General features: G+C 44.9%; 1 protein-coding gene across 1 annotated transcript in view; it reads right to left on the bottom strand.

The window, feature by feature from the left end:
- The window catches only part of ttn.2 (titin, tandem duplicate 2), a 281,273-nt gene that overhangs the window by 17,904 nt on the left and 248,561 nt on the right, over positions 1–14,808 (bottom strand). Inside the window, exons 239-251 of the mRNA XM_061840871.1 lie at positions 14,051–14,341; positions 10,625–10,924; positions 10,022–10,163; positions 5,128–5,291; positions 4,175–4,477; positions 3,827–4,108; positions 3,145–3,738; positions 2,775–3,065; positions 2,377–2,676; positions 1,966–2,268; positions 1,579–1,881; positions 1,220–1,488; positions 829–1,144 (exon numbers count right to left, since the gene is read on the bottom strand). Of these exons, the coding sequence (XP_061696855.1) occupies positions 829–1,144; positions 1,220–1,488; positions 1,579–1,881; positions 1,966–2,268; positions 2,377–2,676; positions 2,775–3,065; positions 3,145–3,738; positions 3,827–4,108; positions 4,175–4,477; positions 5,128–5,291; positions 10,022–10,163; positions 10,625–10,924; positions 14,051–14,341 (3,858 nt within the window). The remainder of the gene's footprint in view (positions 1–828; positions 1,145–1,219; positions 1,489–1,578; positions 1,882–1,965; positions 2,269–2,376; positions 2,677–2,774; positions 3,066–3,144; positions 3,739–3,826; positions 4,109–4,174; positions 4,478–5,127; positions 5,292–10,021; positions 10,164–10,624; positions 10,925–14,050; positions 14,342–14,808) is intronic.

Below are 14,808 nucleotides of genomic sequence, written 5' to 3'. Positions count from 1 at the left end.
ACAAACTGCTGCAATCACAATCACACCTTGGGCAAATTAGAGTGTCCAATAAAAGTTGCATGTTTTTGGGATGTGGGAGGAGTCCCCGGAGAAAACCCATGCAGGCATGGGGAGAACATGCAAACTCCACACAGGGAAGGCTGGGATTGAAGCCGGGTCCTCAGAACTGTGAGGCCAACACTTTCCAGCTGATCAACCGTGCCACCTAAATACAATGTATTTATTTATCATTCATTTGTATTTGTGTTTGACAGTGGGCCCCAAGGTGGACAAATGGTTATAGAGCAGTTCTGAGAACCAGGGTTCACATCCCGGCCATGCCTGTGCTAAGTCTGCATGTTCTTCCCGTGCCCGCGTGGATTTTCTCCGGACACTCCAGTTTCCTTCCACATCCAAAAAACATCCAGAAATTGAAGATTCTAAATTGTCCTTAGGTGTGATTGTGAGTGTGACTGTTTGTTTGTTTCTGTGTGCCCTGCAATTGGCTGGCAACCAGTTCAGGGTGTACCAGGCTTCCTACACAAATATAGCTGGAATAGGCTCCAGCATTCCTGCGACCTTTGTGAGGATAAGCGGCTCAGATAATGGGCGGGTGGATGTGTTATACTGTTGGCTCCCCTTGGCCACATGCAATACCTCAAGTTCTCCATTTTCTAAAATGTCACTCGAGCAAGCTGCATATCTGAACCTCACTCATAATGTAAATTTTGGCTTGGAACAAAAAGCCAATAATCAAAAGGACTAAGAGACTGCTTGTAACTTGAAAACACTTGCTAGCTGTGGCTCTTGTAGGACACGTGACCGCCTATACAAATTTACTGTACTTACAGAGAGGGGTCTTTGCTGTGACAGCCTCCTCAGATTTTAGAGACCGGCTGACACCAAACTGGTTCTCAGCAGAGACCCTGAAGTGGTACTGCACATTCTCTTTTAGGCCTTTGACCACCAGAGAGTTCTCTGTGACCCGGGCGTCCACCGTGTACCAAGCAGCCTTGGGGACTTCTCGCCTCTCCACAATGTATCCCAGTAAGTCAGAGCCTCCGTCGTCAGATGGAGGTCTCCAACTGACCCGAACTGATCTGGCTTGAATATCGTCAAACTCCAGTGGGCCTTCTGGGACATCGGGACGCCCAATGACCTTCACCTGAAGACAAAGGACATCCTCATAGGAGCTCAAAAAGAACTGAACTTGTTTGTAACAAGCAAGATTTGACCTTACCTTGATGTACACAGCTTTCCTGCCACATTTGTTCTCCAACACCAAGTCATAAGTACCCGTGTCATCCTTGTGAGCCTCTTTGATGACGAGCTCAGTTACGTCATCATTGGTGGCGATCATGGCCCGGTGGGAGATGTCACGTCCATCTTTCGTCCACTTGCATGTGGGATTGGGTTTACCACTGATACGGACGGACAGGCAAATCACTCCTCCTTGCCGCACCACGTAGCCTTCCTCATACATTCTGTCTAGTTCATATTCTGGGTAATCTAAGGGAGACACAGCGGGGTGCTTTGGTTAGACAGATTACTGCAAATCATATAATTCATAATACAAACAATCAAATTGATTTATCCTACTGAGCATCTCCTGGACTTTGACCACCCCAGGAATCTCTGCGGGTTCACCAGTGCCACCAGCATTGCAGGCGATGACTCTGAACTTGTACTCGGCACCCTGAGGCATGTGAGTGAGGGTGTACTCGCGCATTTTGGTGGGTGTGGTGTTGCACAAGGTCCACTCCACCTGGTCCACCTTCTGCATCTCAACCAGGTAACCGGTCACAATGGAACCACCTTCCTCTTCAGGAGGCAACCAGGCCAGAGACACGGAGGTTCTGGTGGTGTCTGTGACTTTGGGGTGAACTGGAGGACCTGGTGGAGCTATTTAACAACAGTACACCACGAGTCAGATTGACTGGTTCACAAGAACATCTGTCAGTGTATGTCAACAAGCTCATCATGTACCTATGGGGTCCATTGCAATAGTGATGGCAGAGGTTTCACTAGGCTTGCTGGTTCCTCTGGAGTTAATGGCACTGATGCGGTATTCATACTCCAGGCCTTCAATCAGTCCAGAAGAGCGATACCTGGTCATGGTCACTGGGTTCTTGTTGATCCTCAGCCATCTGTCAGAACGTGGCTCCTTGCGCTCAATGATATAGCCAGTAATGGTAGATCCACCGTTATCTTCTGGTGGATGCCAGGTCAAGGTCATGCCCTCGTAAGTGACATCAAACACACCTGGTCTGCTTGGAGGTCCGGGAATGGCTGCATAAAAGGATCACAAATGGATGAGGAGGAAAATCATAGAATTACAGATGAATGTAACATTAGTGCAGTGCCTTAAGGTGTTGTGAATATAAAATGTGGACTCACTTATAGAACTCTTGCATTCCACCACTTCTGACTGTAGGAAACAACCAACACCAAAGCGGTTCATGGCAGCAACACGGAACACATACTCAGTTCCCTCAGAGAGTCTGGTAAACTTGAAGCAAGGTCGGGTCACTGATTCTGAGATGGTGATCCAGCCGGGACGGTGAGCATCACGCTGTTCAACTACATAGCCACTGATGTTAGCACCGCCATCCTTCTCTGGAGGGTCCCAGCTAACAGTCACCGATAAGCCGTCAACCTCCACAATCTTTATGGGGCCGACTGGTATGCCAGGTTTGTCTAAAAAAAGCACGAAGAATACAGTCATGATCTCACACTGTAAACACCGGAAAATTCCTAATCAGCTCAGTGTCAATTTGTGGATTCTGTGTCCTTACCAAGAATGACAACTTGAAATACTTCAGTTGCCACACCAATGGCGTTTTTGACCTCCAACATGTAGTCTCCTGTGTTGTTAATGGTGGTCTCGCGGATCATGAGATGGGTGTAACTGCCATTGCTTTCGATTTTGATGCGCTCAAGGCTGTCTTTCAGCTGGACACCACCAAAGAACCAGGAGCAGATGGGCGGTGGTTTGGCCATAATTGGCAAATTGAGGTCAATAGGTTTACCACGTGGGATATGGATGATCTTCTGAGGAATGCTCGTTATGTCGATCTTTGGCATCACTGGAGACAACCACAGAGGTGGATGTATCAGGTGAAATGATTAATTCTAAGGTTTGTATCTCATACCAGTCTCTCCTACCTTTAATTTCCTGGATGGTGACAGGTGTGACGATGTCCATAGGCTCACTGGTTCCTCTGCTGTTACAGGCTCGGATCCTGAAAAAGTACTGGTCATCCTCTGTCAGAGACTGGATGGTGTACTGGTAAATAGAGGCCTTGACTGTGGCCACTGTGGTCCACCTGTCTGTAGACACCCTGCAGGCTTCAATAATGAAGCCCGTCAACCTGCTACCACCATCATGTACAGGTTTCTCCCAGCGCAGAGTGACAGAGGACTTTGTGACATCGATAATCTGGAGGCTCACAGGTACTGATGGTACTTCGCACACAAGCACAACCTCAGCTGTCTCGCAAGGCTCACCAACACCATAGATATTCTCTGGCAGAACTCTAAAGAAGTAGTGCGCACCCTCTTCCAGGCCAGTGATCCTGAACAATGTCTTTCTACACTCTGTGGTGACTGTCTTGTAAGACTTCATACTGGCTTCACGTTTCTCCACAATGTAGTTGCTGACATGGGCGCCGCCATCAATACTTGGGACGTCCCAGGTGATGACGACAGATTCCTTGGAATAGTCCTTCACTTTCACAGATCCCGGAGGACCGGGAGTGTCTGCAGGAGATGAGTAGGAAAATATGAATTAGACTCCTGTTTTCAAACTCAAATGTTGTATTCATGGACTCTTCGGATATTAACCCACCGTAGACTTTGACCAGGATTGTCGCAGACTTCTTGCCGGACGGGTTCTCTGCCTCCACAACATATTTTCCAGAGTCATACCGGTCAACCTTCTCAACAATCAGCAGGGTGTAGCTGTCGGTGGTTTCAATGAAACCACGACTCTGCAGCTCCACACCCGTTTTCCTCCAGGACACCACTGGCGTTGGGCGTCCACCAACGGTAACAAAGAGTCGCAAGGTTCCTCCAGCACGAAGACAAACAGTCTTTTTCAGGTCGTCATCCAGTTCTAGGTCAGGTATTTCTGAGAGGACACAGTGCCATCACAGTCAGGTTGTGCTATGAATGATGCTCTCCAGGCAAAACTTACCAATTCTCTCCAGAGGTTCTATCTCAGCGCTGGGTTCGCTGAACTCTCCAGTGCCGTTGTTGTTGACAGCTGCCACCCTGAATCTGTATTTTTTATTGGTGACCAGGCCGCCAGCCAGGTACTCGTTAGTCTTGAGAGTTTTGGTGGTGGCACGATACCACTGCTCAGAACCATCCTCCAATATCTCCACAACATAACCGGTGACATCTGAGCCGCCATCATACATAGGCCTGGTCCAGATCATACTAATGCTGTGCTTCGTTGTGTCTGTGATGCGAGGCATTGACGGAGGACCTGGGGTGTCTATGAGGGGATAAAAGCGCATGTTTGAATGGTGTTTAAAGTTGCTTCAGTGTAGATCAGGGTTTTCCTAACTACAAGGTTGTGGACCACCATCCGTTTGGCGCAGACTGGCATATTTTTTAATGAATAACTGACACGACCTGTGTCATTTCCTTGTTTTGTAGTTAAATGCCCCACTACTACAAATAACACAGCTACCACTACTTGGTTTTATATGCATCTTTTCCACATTAACAAATATTTAAATAAACTACTTACAGGTAAAATAGTAACATACCAACCATACAGTTCATAACTTCTCAATAACAAAAGATAATAACACTAGAGTAGCAAAGAATATGAATCTACTCAATCTACTTTCTGCTCGATGTCAAGGCTACCTTAGTACACCTTGCTCTTTGGTTCTCAATGTACAGAACTGCTCAATGCAGGGATAAACATATTCTGGTGGGAAACCAATTTAAAGGCCTGAAAAGTCCTGAACTTTTTGCTTTTTTAATGACTATAAAAATGAGTGCTAAGCACATTGGACTCACTATATTACTATAAATACATAAAGTGTAAAGAATGACCCTCCAAAGTGATCGTTTGGTCTGCATCACTTAAAAGAAACAGGATGAACACCACTGGTCTAGATGAACAAGTCTTACAGGTGGGATCTTTGAGGAGGATATATGGTGAGGCATCACTGGGCCGACTGTCTCCTGCTGCATTGACGGCTGTCACTCGGAATTGATATTCACTTCCTTCCAGCAGGCCCGTGATCTTCAGACGTGTATCATAAATGGTGTATGTCTTATTGACTCGTGTCCACCTGAATTGCAAAAGGAGAGAGAAGGTGTCAGAGCACATAGAGGACATACACAGTAAAACTGCAAAAACTGAAATAAAAGAAACAAGAAGTAATGAAATAAGGCTAACTTAATGTTTTTAAAAATTAATTGTCACATATTTTGGCTGTTTATACCTTGGTTGAGTGACTAACAGAGTAAGTATAAAAATGTCAATTTCATACAAAACAAAAATACCTTGGTTTTGTCAAAGGAGTGTCCAGAAATGGATGGTAATTCTATTTGACAGTGTTTTGTAGTCTCTGTCTATATTTGGCTAAGCCCACCCTTTTTCCTCTGATTGGTTACCGCTTGTGTTGACAGTGCTGGCTTGGGAGGATAGAGGTACACGAAGAGCTTCACTAGTGATGTAGATATACGAAAGAAATTTAAATGACCTGATTTCATGTCTCAACAGAAAAATGTCTGTAACTCAGGAATGCCCAGACAATTTTAATTCATATTTACTGCGGCTAAGAACGTCTTGGAGGTGAAGAGTATGAGATCGAGTGAAATTGAGGGTATTATGTATAATGTGATTAGCGGCTATGCCCAACAGGTAGAATGTGACCTAGAGTTGAAAGAGAAATTCTGGAAGGAATTAGACGAAGTAGCCCTGCGCATCCCAGAGAGAGAGAGTTGTGATTGGTGCAGATTTCTATGGACATGTTGGAGAAGGAAATGGGGGTGATGAAGAAGTGATGGGTAAGTACGGCATTCAGCAAAGGAACTTTGAGGGTCAGATGGTGGTGGAGTTTGCCAAAACGATGGAATTAGCAGTGGTGAACAACATTTCCAGAAAAGACAGGAACATAGAATGACCTGTAAGAGTGGAGGGAGAATCACACAGGTGGATTATATTTTGTGCAGACAATGCAATCTAAAGGAGGTTACCAACTCTAAGGTAGTGGTGGGGGAGAGTGTTGCTTGACAGCTTTGGATGGTGGTGTGTAGAATGACTGGTAGCGGGTAGGAAGATTAAGAAGGCAAAGGTAGAGCAGAGAATCAGGTGGTGGAAGTTGAGAAAGGAAGAATGTTGTGTGCCCTTTCAGAAAGAGGTGAGACAGGCTCTTGATGGACAGGAAAAGCTCCCAGAAGACTGGAATATTACTGCCAAGGTATTCAGAGAGGTAGGCAGGAGAGTACTTGGGGTGTCTTCTGGCTGGAAAGGGGAGAAGGAGACTTGGTGGTGGAACCCCAAAATACAGGAAGTCATCCAAGGAAAGAGATTAACAAAGAAGTGGGACATGCAGAGGACTGAGGAGAGGTGGAAGGAATGCGACGTAGGGAAAAGGTATAGCTGGTGAAGGCTAAATGAGAGGCATATGACAACATGTACACCAGGTTGTATACGAAAGAAAGAGGAAAGGATCTCTACAGGTTGGCCAGACAGAGGGATAGAGATGGGAAGGATGTGCAGCAAGTAAAGGTGAATAAGGATAGCGACGGAAATATGTTGACTGGTGCAAGTAGTGCGCTAAGTAGATGAAAAAAGTACATTGAGAAGTTAATGAATGAAGAAAATGGGAGGGATGGTAGAGTAGAAGAGGCAAGTGTGAATGACCAGGAAGTGGCAATAATTAGTAAGGGGGAAGTTAGAAAGGCACTGAACAGAATGAAAAATGGAATGACAGTTGGTCCTGATGACATATCAGTGGAGGTATGGAAGCAATTTGGAGAGATGGCTGTGGAGTTTTTGACCAACTTATTCAACAGAATACTAGCGGGCGAAAAGATGCCTGAAGAATGGAGGAAAAGTGTTGTAGTTCCCATTTTTAAGAACAAAGGGGATGTTCAGAGCTGTGGGAACTATAGAGGAATAAAGTTGATGAGCCACACAATGAAGTTATGGGAAAGAGTAGTGGAGCCTAGACTCAGGACATAAGTAAGTATTTGCGAGCAACAGTACGGTTTCATGCCTAGAAAGAGTACCAACAGATGCATTATTTGCCTTGAGGATGCTCGTAGAAAGTACAGAGAAGGTCAGAAGGAGCTACATTGTGTCTTTCTAGACCTAGAGAAAGCCTATGGCAGAGTACCAAGAGAGGAACTATGGTACTGGATCCGCAAGTCTGGCGTGGCGGAGAAATATGATAGAATACCACAGGACATATATAAGGGCAGCAGAACAGCGGTGAGATGTGCCGTAGGTGTGACAGGAGAATTTAAGGTGGAGGTGGGACTGCATCAGTTATCCGTGGTGAGCCCCTTCCTAATTGCGGTAGTAATGGATAGGCTGACAGATGAGGTTAGACTGGAATCCCCTTGGACTTTGATGTTCACAGATGGTATTGTGATCTGCAGTGAAAGCAGGGAGCAGGCGGAGGAACAATTAGAAAGATGGAGGGACGCACTGGAAAGGAGAGGAATAAAGATTAGCCGAAGTAAAACAGGATATATGTGCATGAATGAGAGGGGCGGAGGAGGAAGAGTGAAGGTCCAGGGAGTAGAGATAGCGAGCGTGGACGACTTCAAATACTTGGGGTCAACAATAAAGAGCAATGGTGAGTGTGGTTAGGAAGTGAAGAAACACGTCCAAGTGGGGTGGAACAGTTGGCGGAAGGTGTCTGGTGTTCTATGTGACAAAAGAGTCTGCTAGGATGAAGAGCAAAGTTTATAAAACAGTGGTGAGGCCCACAGTGATGTACGGATTAGAGACGGTGGCACCGAAGAAACAACAGGAAGCAGAACTGGAGGTAGCAGAAATGGAGTGAACAGGTTGGATATGATTAAAATTAGCTCATTAGAAGGACAGCCAAAGTTGGATGTTTTGGAGACAAGGTTAGAGAGAGCAGACTTAGTTTGGACATGTTCAGAAGCGAGAGAGTGAGTATATTGGTAGAAGGGTGGCGAGGATGGAGCTTTCAGGCAAAAGAGCGAGAGGAAGACCAAAGAAAAGGTTGATGGATGTTGTGAGGGAGGACATGAGGACAGTGGGTGTTAGAGAGGAAGATGCACGAGATAGGCTTAGATGGAAAAAGATGACACACTGTGGTGACCCCTATTGATTGGGCCAAACCGAAAGGAAAAGAAGATTTACTGTGGCATCGTAGAGACAATATTATATCCCAAATACTAGAAAAAGTTGGTATGCTAAAATATGTCCCCTTTAAGGAAACGAGGGAAGAAGTGCAAATGTACACTTGGCATCAGGACACCCTTCGCCACAGCTCGAAGATCAACTGGTTTTAACATTGGACTTGCGGGTGCATGTCTTGTATATTCGGGTGAAGAAAGGGGCAGAGATGTCGCCTGATCACCACCTAGTGGTGTGTTGGCTCCGATGGCAAGGAACCGATTTGGCAGTTTGTGAGGGTCTGCTGGGGACGTATGGGAGAATCCACTATTACAAGGCGTTTTAAATCCCACCTCCAACAGAACTTTGCTCAGGTTCCAGGGGAGGTGAGGGTAATTGAGTCAGATTGGACCGTATTCCGTGCCTCCATTCCTAAACTGTGCCATAAGGTGGTCGGTCATTGTCATGGTGGCGACCCTCAACCCCATTGATTGACAACAGTGGTGAGGGATGGTGTCAAGCTGAAGAAGGAGGACTATCAACCATTCAGGGACTCCTGAAGCAGCTGATGGTTCCTGGCTGGCCAAGTGGAATGCAGCTTTGTTGGCCACTGAGGCAAAAACCTTGGAGTGGGAGGAGTTTGGTAAGGCCATGGAGAATAACTTCTGGATGTATTGGTGGCCTCAGAATTACAGTACATCTCTGCTTTTTGCAGATGATGTGGTTCTGTTGGTCTCATCAAGCTGTAATCTCCAACTTTCACGACAGTGATTCAAAGCCAAGTGTGAAGCGAATCTGAGATTGAGTCCTCAGTCAGAATAGGGTGGCGTGTCCTCTGCAGGTCGAATGGAGGTGTTTTGGGGTCTCGTTCAGGAGGGAGCGAAGAATGGACCGTAGATTGACAAAGCGGATTGGTGCAGTGTTTGGGGTCATGCAGACTTTATATCAATGCATTGGTGTGAATATGGAGCTAAACCAAAAGGCAAAGCTCTTAATTTACTGGTCGATATACATTCCTACTTTCAACTATGGTTAAAAGCTGTGGGTTGTGATCGAAAGAACAAGTTCCCAGATACAACGGGCCAAAATGAGGTGAGAAGCTCAGCTCAGTCATCTGGGAGGGACTCCGATCTGAGCTACTACTCCTCTGCATTGAGAGAAGTCATATGAATGGCTCAGGCGACTGATTAGTATGCGTCCTGGTGAGGTGTTTCTGGCATTTCCCACTGGGAGGCTTGACCCAGGACACATTGTTGGTCCGAGGTTTCACTACTGGCCTCGGAACATTTTGGGATCACCCCGGAAGAGCTGAATGAAAAGGGTGGGAAGAGTGTGGAGCGGGAAGTCTGAGCTTCTCTGCTAAATATGGATGGGTCGATGAAAATATATTGACTCAACAGCATCTACCCCCCAACGATATTATAAAACTCGTGTATTTCTACTGACAGAATTATAGTACTTCTAACTTTACTGTAAACTTGCTTATGACCAGTGATAAAATTTCAATAACATTGTAATGCCTTAGTATCTTAAGGAAAGAAATGCTGTAGGCAAATTAACAGTCTTACACAAAAACTGCCGAGCCAAAGAAATATCTTGGTAAGCCAAGGACACATGCAGCATATTTTACCTTTATTTAAAATATTTTAACTTGATTAGATTTGTGTTTTTACAGAATAGAAAATGCGTCTTTCCTACCTGGTGCTATTCTTCTCACGTTTGTCTACAAAGTAGGTTTTGATCTCACTGCCTCCGTCACTTTCTGGCTTCAACCACTCGATGATGACGTGTTCCTTGCCCACTGCTGTGACCTCTGGTGTGCCCGGTGGTGACGGCAAGGCTGAAGTAAAGATGAGCCGTGTTATAGTCACAGACACAAATGTGCAGTTAAGCTTTTTTTGATCTTTTAGCAGAGGTGGGCGATTTTAAAAATGACTTGACCCAAATCAGACTTCAGTCTGAAACTGTAGTCTTTGAGACTTGCTTGTCTAAAACCCATGAAAGAATCTTCTTGACTTTGATTTGATTCTTTTTTGCAACAGCATCTTGAGACTTCATTGAAACATGAAGATTAAGACTTATATATATGAATGAATGAAATAAACACACGTAAGCCCGCGCACACCTCTCTGTGTTGAGGGAGGGACAGAGAGGTTTACTTATGAATTGCACATATATAAGAGTCTTATCCCCACTGTTGTTTTTCAGAATTCAAGCCTTTAACCTATTTCTACTGAGCCCAAAGGACCTTAGCCTCTTGTGTGTAGGCTATAAAAGGCCCTGGTTGTATATAAGACTTACTATAAGCGTTCCTCGCGATGACCGGATCAGATTCCAGTGGGACACCAGGTCCATACTTGTTGACTCCCCGTACTCGGAAGATGTATTCATTGCCCTTGATCAGCCGGGTACTAACACATGACAAGCTCTTGCACTCAGTCTCCATAATGATCCAGTTGAGGCGACTGGTCTCACGGCGCTCCACGATATAATGGCTAACTATATCACCACCGTCCTCCAGGGGGATCTTCCAGGAGACTGTGCACTTCTCCTCTGTCACTCTGCTAATCACAATCTTTTCAGCTGGAGGCCCCGGAGTGTCTGCGAAGCACCAAAAGAGATTTAGAACAAGTGTGTACACTGCCATTTCTTGTTTGCATCATGACTGTACTGCAGATTTTCAAGCAACCATTTTTATGGGTTTTTACAATATCCAGAGGAAAGTCTGAATCTGGAATTGCATAATTTCTCAAAATGATCTGGTTATGAATGATAGGAATTAGGGCTTGTTTTAAAGAACCACCTCTTTACTATGCGCACTAAGAAGAGGTATGCAATTCTTCAGGTGGAACATTGACGCAGCTGTAGAGCATTGGCCTCACAGTTCTGAGGACCGGGATTCAAATCCTGGCCCCGTCTGTTTGGAGTTTGCATGTACTCCCCTTGCTTGTGTGGGTTTTCTCCGGGCACATTGGAGATTCTAAATTGCCCTAAATTGTCTAAAGTGTGATTGTGAGTGTGAATGTTGTGTGTTTCTATGTACCCTGCGATTGGCTGGCAACCAATTCAGAGTGTACCCAGCTTTCTGCCTGATGACAACTTGGATAGGTTCCAGCACTCCTGCAACCCTCGTGAGCATAAGCGGCTCAGAAAATGAATGGATGTATTTCATTATTCTTCATGGTGTTACCAGAAGACAATATATAAACTTAAATAGTCATTCACTATTTTTCTATATAAATTCAAAATGGAGCAACACAGAATCACTGCAAGAAAAAAAGTAAAATATGCACCCCCACCCACCCAAAAAATAATAATTCTGAAAACATGTCTATCGTTAAGTTTGGCTTTGAGAAACACCAAGTGCCTTGTCTTTGAATATTCAGTGCGCAACATAGATGAATACACGGATATTGTTACTCCGTATGTCAGTTTCTGTGAGGAGGTGTGTGTTCCAACAAAAGCTTGGTGCTAATGACTCCAAATCTGTTTGTCACGGTCTACAATTGCTCACAAGCGATGTTCATCCCCAGTAGAAAACAAGTGCAGGCTCGCCGACGACCTTAATAGCTTTTACTGCAGATTCGAAATAGAGACTTCTACACTACGCCCCCACCAAGCCGTACCACCTTCCACTCCACCGTTTAGCATCATTGAAGGGGATGTTAGCCAGATCTTCCGACAACAAAAGATAAAAAAAGCACCAGGCCCAGACTTTGTGTCCCCATCCTGCTTTAAAGTCTGTGCAGACCAACTTGCTCATATCGTTGCAAAAATCTTCAACAAGTCTCTAGAACTGTGTGAAGTACCAGCCTGCTTCAAACATTGCACCATTACACCGGTCCCCAAAAAAGCAGCTGTCTCAGGTCTTAATGACTACAGGCCTGTTGACTTGACATCTGTGGTCATGAAGTCCTTTGAACGCCTTGTGCTGGACCGCTTCAAGAGTGTCACAGGTCCCCAACTGGACCCACTGCAGTTTGCTTATCGAGCTAACACGTCTGCAGATGATGCTGTCAACATGGATCTGCTATTCATCCTTGAACATCTTGACAGCGAGGGTAACTATGCGAGGATCCTGTTCGTGGACCTCAGCTCTGCCTTCAACATTATCATCCCTGAACTCCTCTCCTCCAAACTTCTCCAGCTCGGCATCTCGCCTGTCAACTCCCGGTGGATCTACATCTGACGGGCAGGACACAGCAGGTGAGGAAGGGGGGCACCACCTCATCCACGCGCACTACCAGCACCGGGGCACCTCAAGGTTGTGTCCTCTCTCCTCAGCTCTTCTCGCTCTGCACGAACGACTGCACCTCGTGGCATCCGACTTTCAAACTCTTAATGTTCGCAGATGACACCACGGTCATCGGCATCATCAAAGATGGTCACGAGTCTGCGTATTGACAGGAAGTTTCGAGACTGGAGCTTTGGTGTAGTCAACACAACCTGGTGTTGAACACTCTAAAGACTCTTGAGATGATTGTGGACTTCAGGAGGCATCCTTCAACAGAGCTCCCCCTAACGCTGTCCAACTGTCTTCTGTCAACAGGCGAGACCTTCAGGTTCTTGGGAATTACAATCTCAGAGTGGGGGATGAACATCAACTCCGTCCTCAAAAAAGTCCAGCAAAGGATGTACTTCTTGTGATGTACTTCTGAGGAAGCACGGCCTGTCACAGGGGCTCCTGAGACAGTTCTACACAGTGTTATCCAATCAGTACTGTGTATCTCCATCACAGTCTGCTTTGGGGTCGCCACAAAAAAAGGACAAACTCAGACTGCAACGGACAATCAAAACCATTGAACGGATTGTCAGGACCACCCTACCCACTATTGAGGACTTGCACGCAACCCTAAATAGGTCCAGGGGAGGCAGGATCCTTTTGGACCATCCACATCCTGGCCACCAGCACTTCCGTCAAGAAAATGCTACAGATCAATGAAAGTCAAAAGTCGCAGTCATTCGAAGAGTTTTTTTTCCCTCTGGCAATTAAGTCATTAAATTCTTGAATAGCGAACCAACTATTTTGCCGCCTTGTGCCATGTTAGGACATTCACTCACATCCTGCTGGTCCAATCAGTATTTGTATTATATATATATATATATATATATATATATATATATATATATATATATATATATATATATATATATATATATTATATATATATATATATATTTCTTTGTTCTGAATGTCGTACCAGGGAAGCACCGAATGCCAGAGGAAAAATTCCGTGTTTTTACACACTTGGTCATTAAAGCTGATTCTGATTCATTAATATGAGGTTCAAGCTCTTCTCTTTAGTTTTCCGATTGCAATGATGAGATGTTTTAGAAATAGGTTATTTTTCTTGCACACTCTCCACTCTGTCCTTGTATTGTCAAAAAACTGTTGAGAAAATGTATCCAGATTTGTGTGATGTATCCCGCTGACACTCCTTTATTTTTCTTAACTACTCCTTGTTAGTCTGTATGTGTTATCTCTTTATGGCCCCTTGGTCTGTATCTCCTTCTTCCTTCCTCTGTGAGCTATGTGTGTGTAATTGTAACTATTGCCCCTGGCACAGACAGATGAAGTCAAACATCAATCTCGTGTGGGTTCTTTGAATTGAATGATGAGCTTCAGTGCTGACTATTGTCGTTCATTTAGAAAACCCAGCCCGAAGAGCAGCTTGGTACGGGATGGATACATCACTACTAGTTATGGCTTAGATTTCATCAACTGACCTAAGACTTTAACGCTGACGGTAGCTGTCTTGGTTCCATTGACATTCTTGACAGTCAAGATATATCTGCCAGTGTCAAATCTGTCACAGTTCTTGATGACAGCCATTGCTCTTGTACTCGTGTAGGTCAGCGAGTACTTTTCGCCGAGCTCCAAAATCTTGTCGCCCTTGGACCAGTAAACGCTGGGTTCTGGTTTGCCTCCCACTGCACCATCGAGGACAAGGTCAGACCCAGCGGTGACAATGATGGTCTCGCCAATTAGCTTGCTGTCCAACTCTGCTCTGGGAGGAGCTGAAGATGGAGGAAGACAGTTCCAGTGTTTAAGAGATGAATTGTCACTGAGAAGTACAGTGGTACCTTGACTTACAAGTGCCCCAAGTTTTACAAGCTTTTTACAAGCCAAAATTCAAATCATGAGTAAGCCTTATATGCCACAGCTTAAATGAAGTGAAAAAAAAATTGCACAATAATAGTAACATAATGCTCTAGCATGTAAGCAAGGAGAGCCATAGTCACCTATATAATTTCAGTTGTTTATAGAACAATCACAAATACAAATGACAAAATAGACAAGAACAAGACGCTCACACCCACACTATGAGCGGACACGCTGACTCCAGCTGCTGATGTAACTCACTAGGCCACACCCCTTAACACATGAATAACCAGGTTAAACTATACAATGTTTTTTTTTTTTTTTAAATACAAAACTGCAAATTTTCTTTGTTAAAAACATAACGGTGTTTTTTGTGCAGGTG

This window comes from Syngnathoides biaculeatus, chromosome 14 (genome assembly GCF_019802595.1).
Source record: "Syngnathoides biaculeatus isolate LvHL_M chromosome 14, ASM1980259v1, whole genome shotgun sequence".
In the NCBI taxonomy this organism is placed as follows: Eukaryota; Metazoa; Chordata; class Actinopteri; order Syngnathiformes; family Syngnathidae; genus Syngnathoides; species Syngnathoides biaculeatus.
Note: the sequence above shows the minus strand (reverse complement) of the source record. Positions and strands in the feature narration are given on the sequence as shown.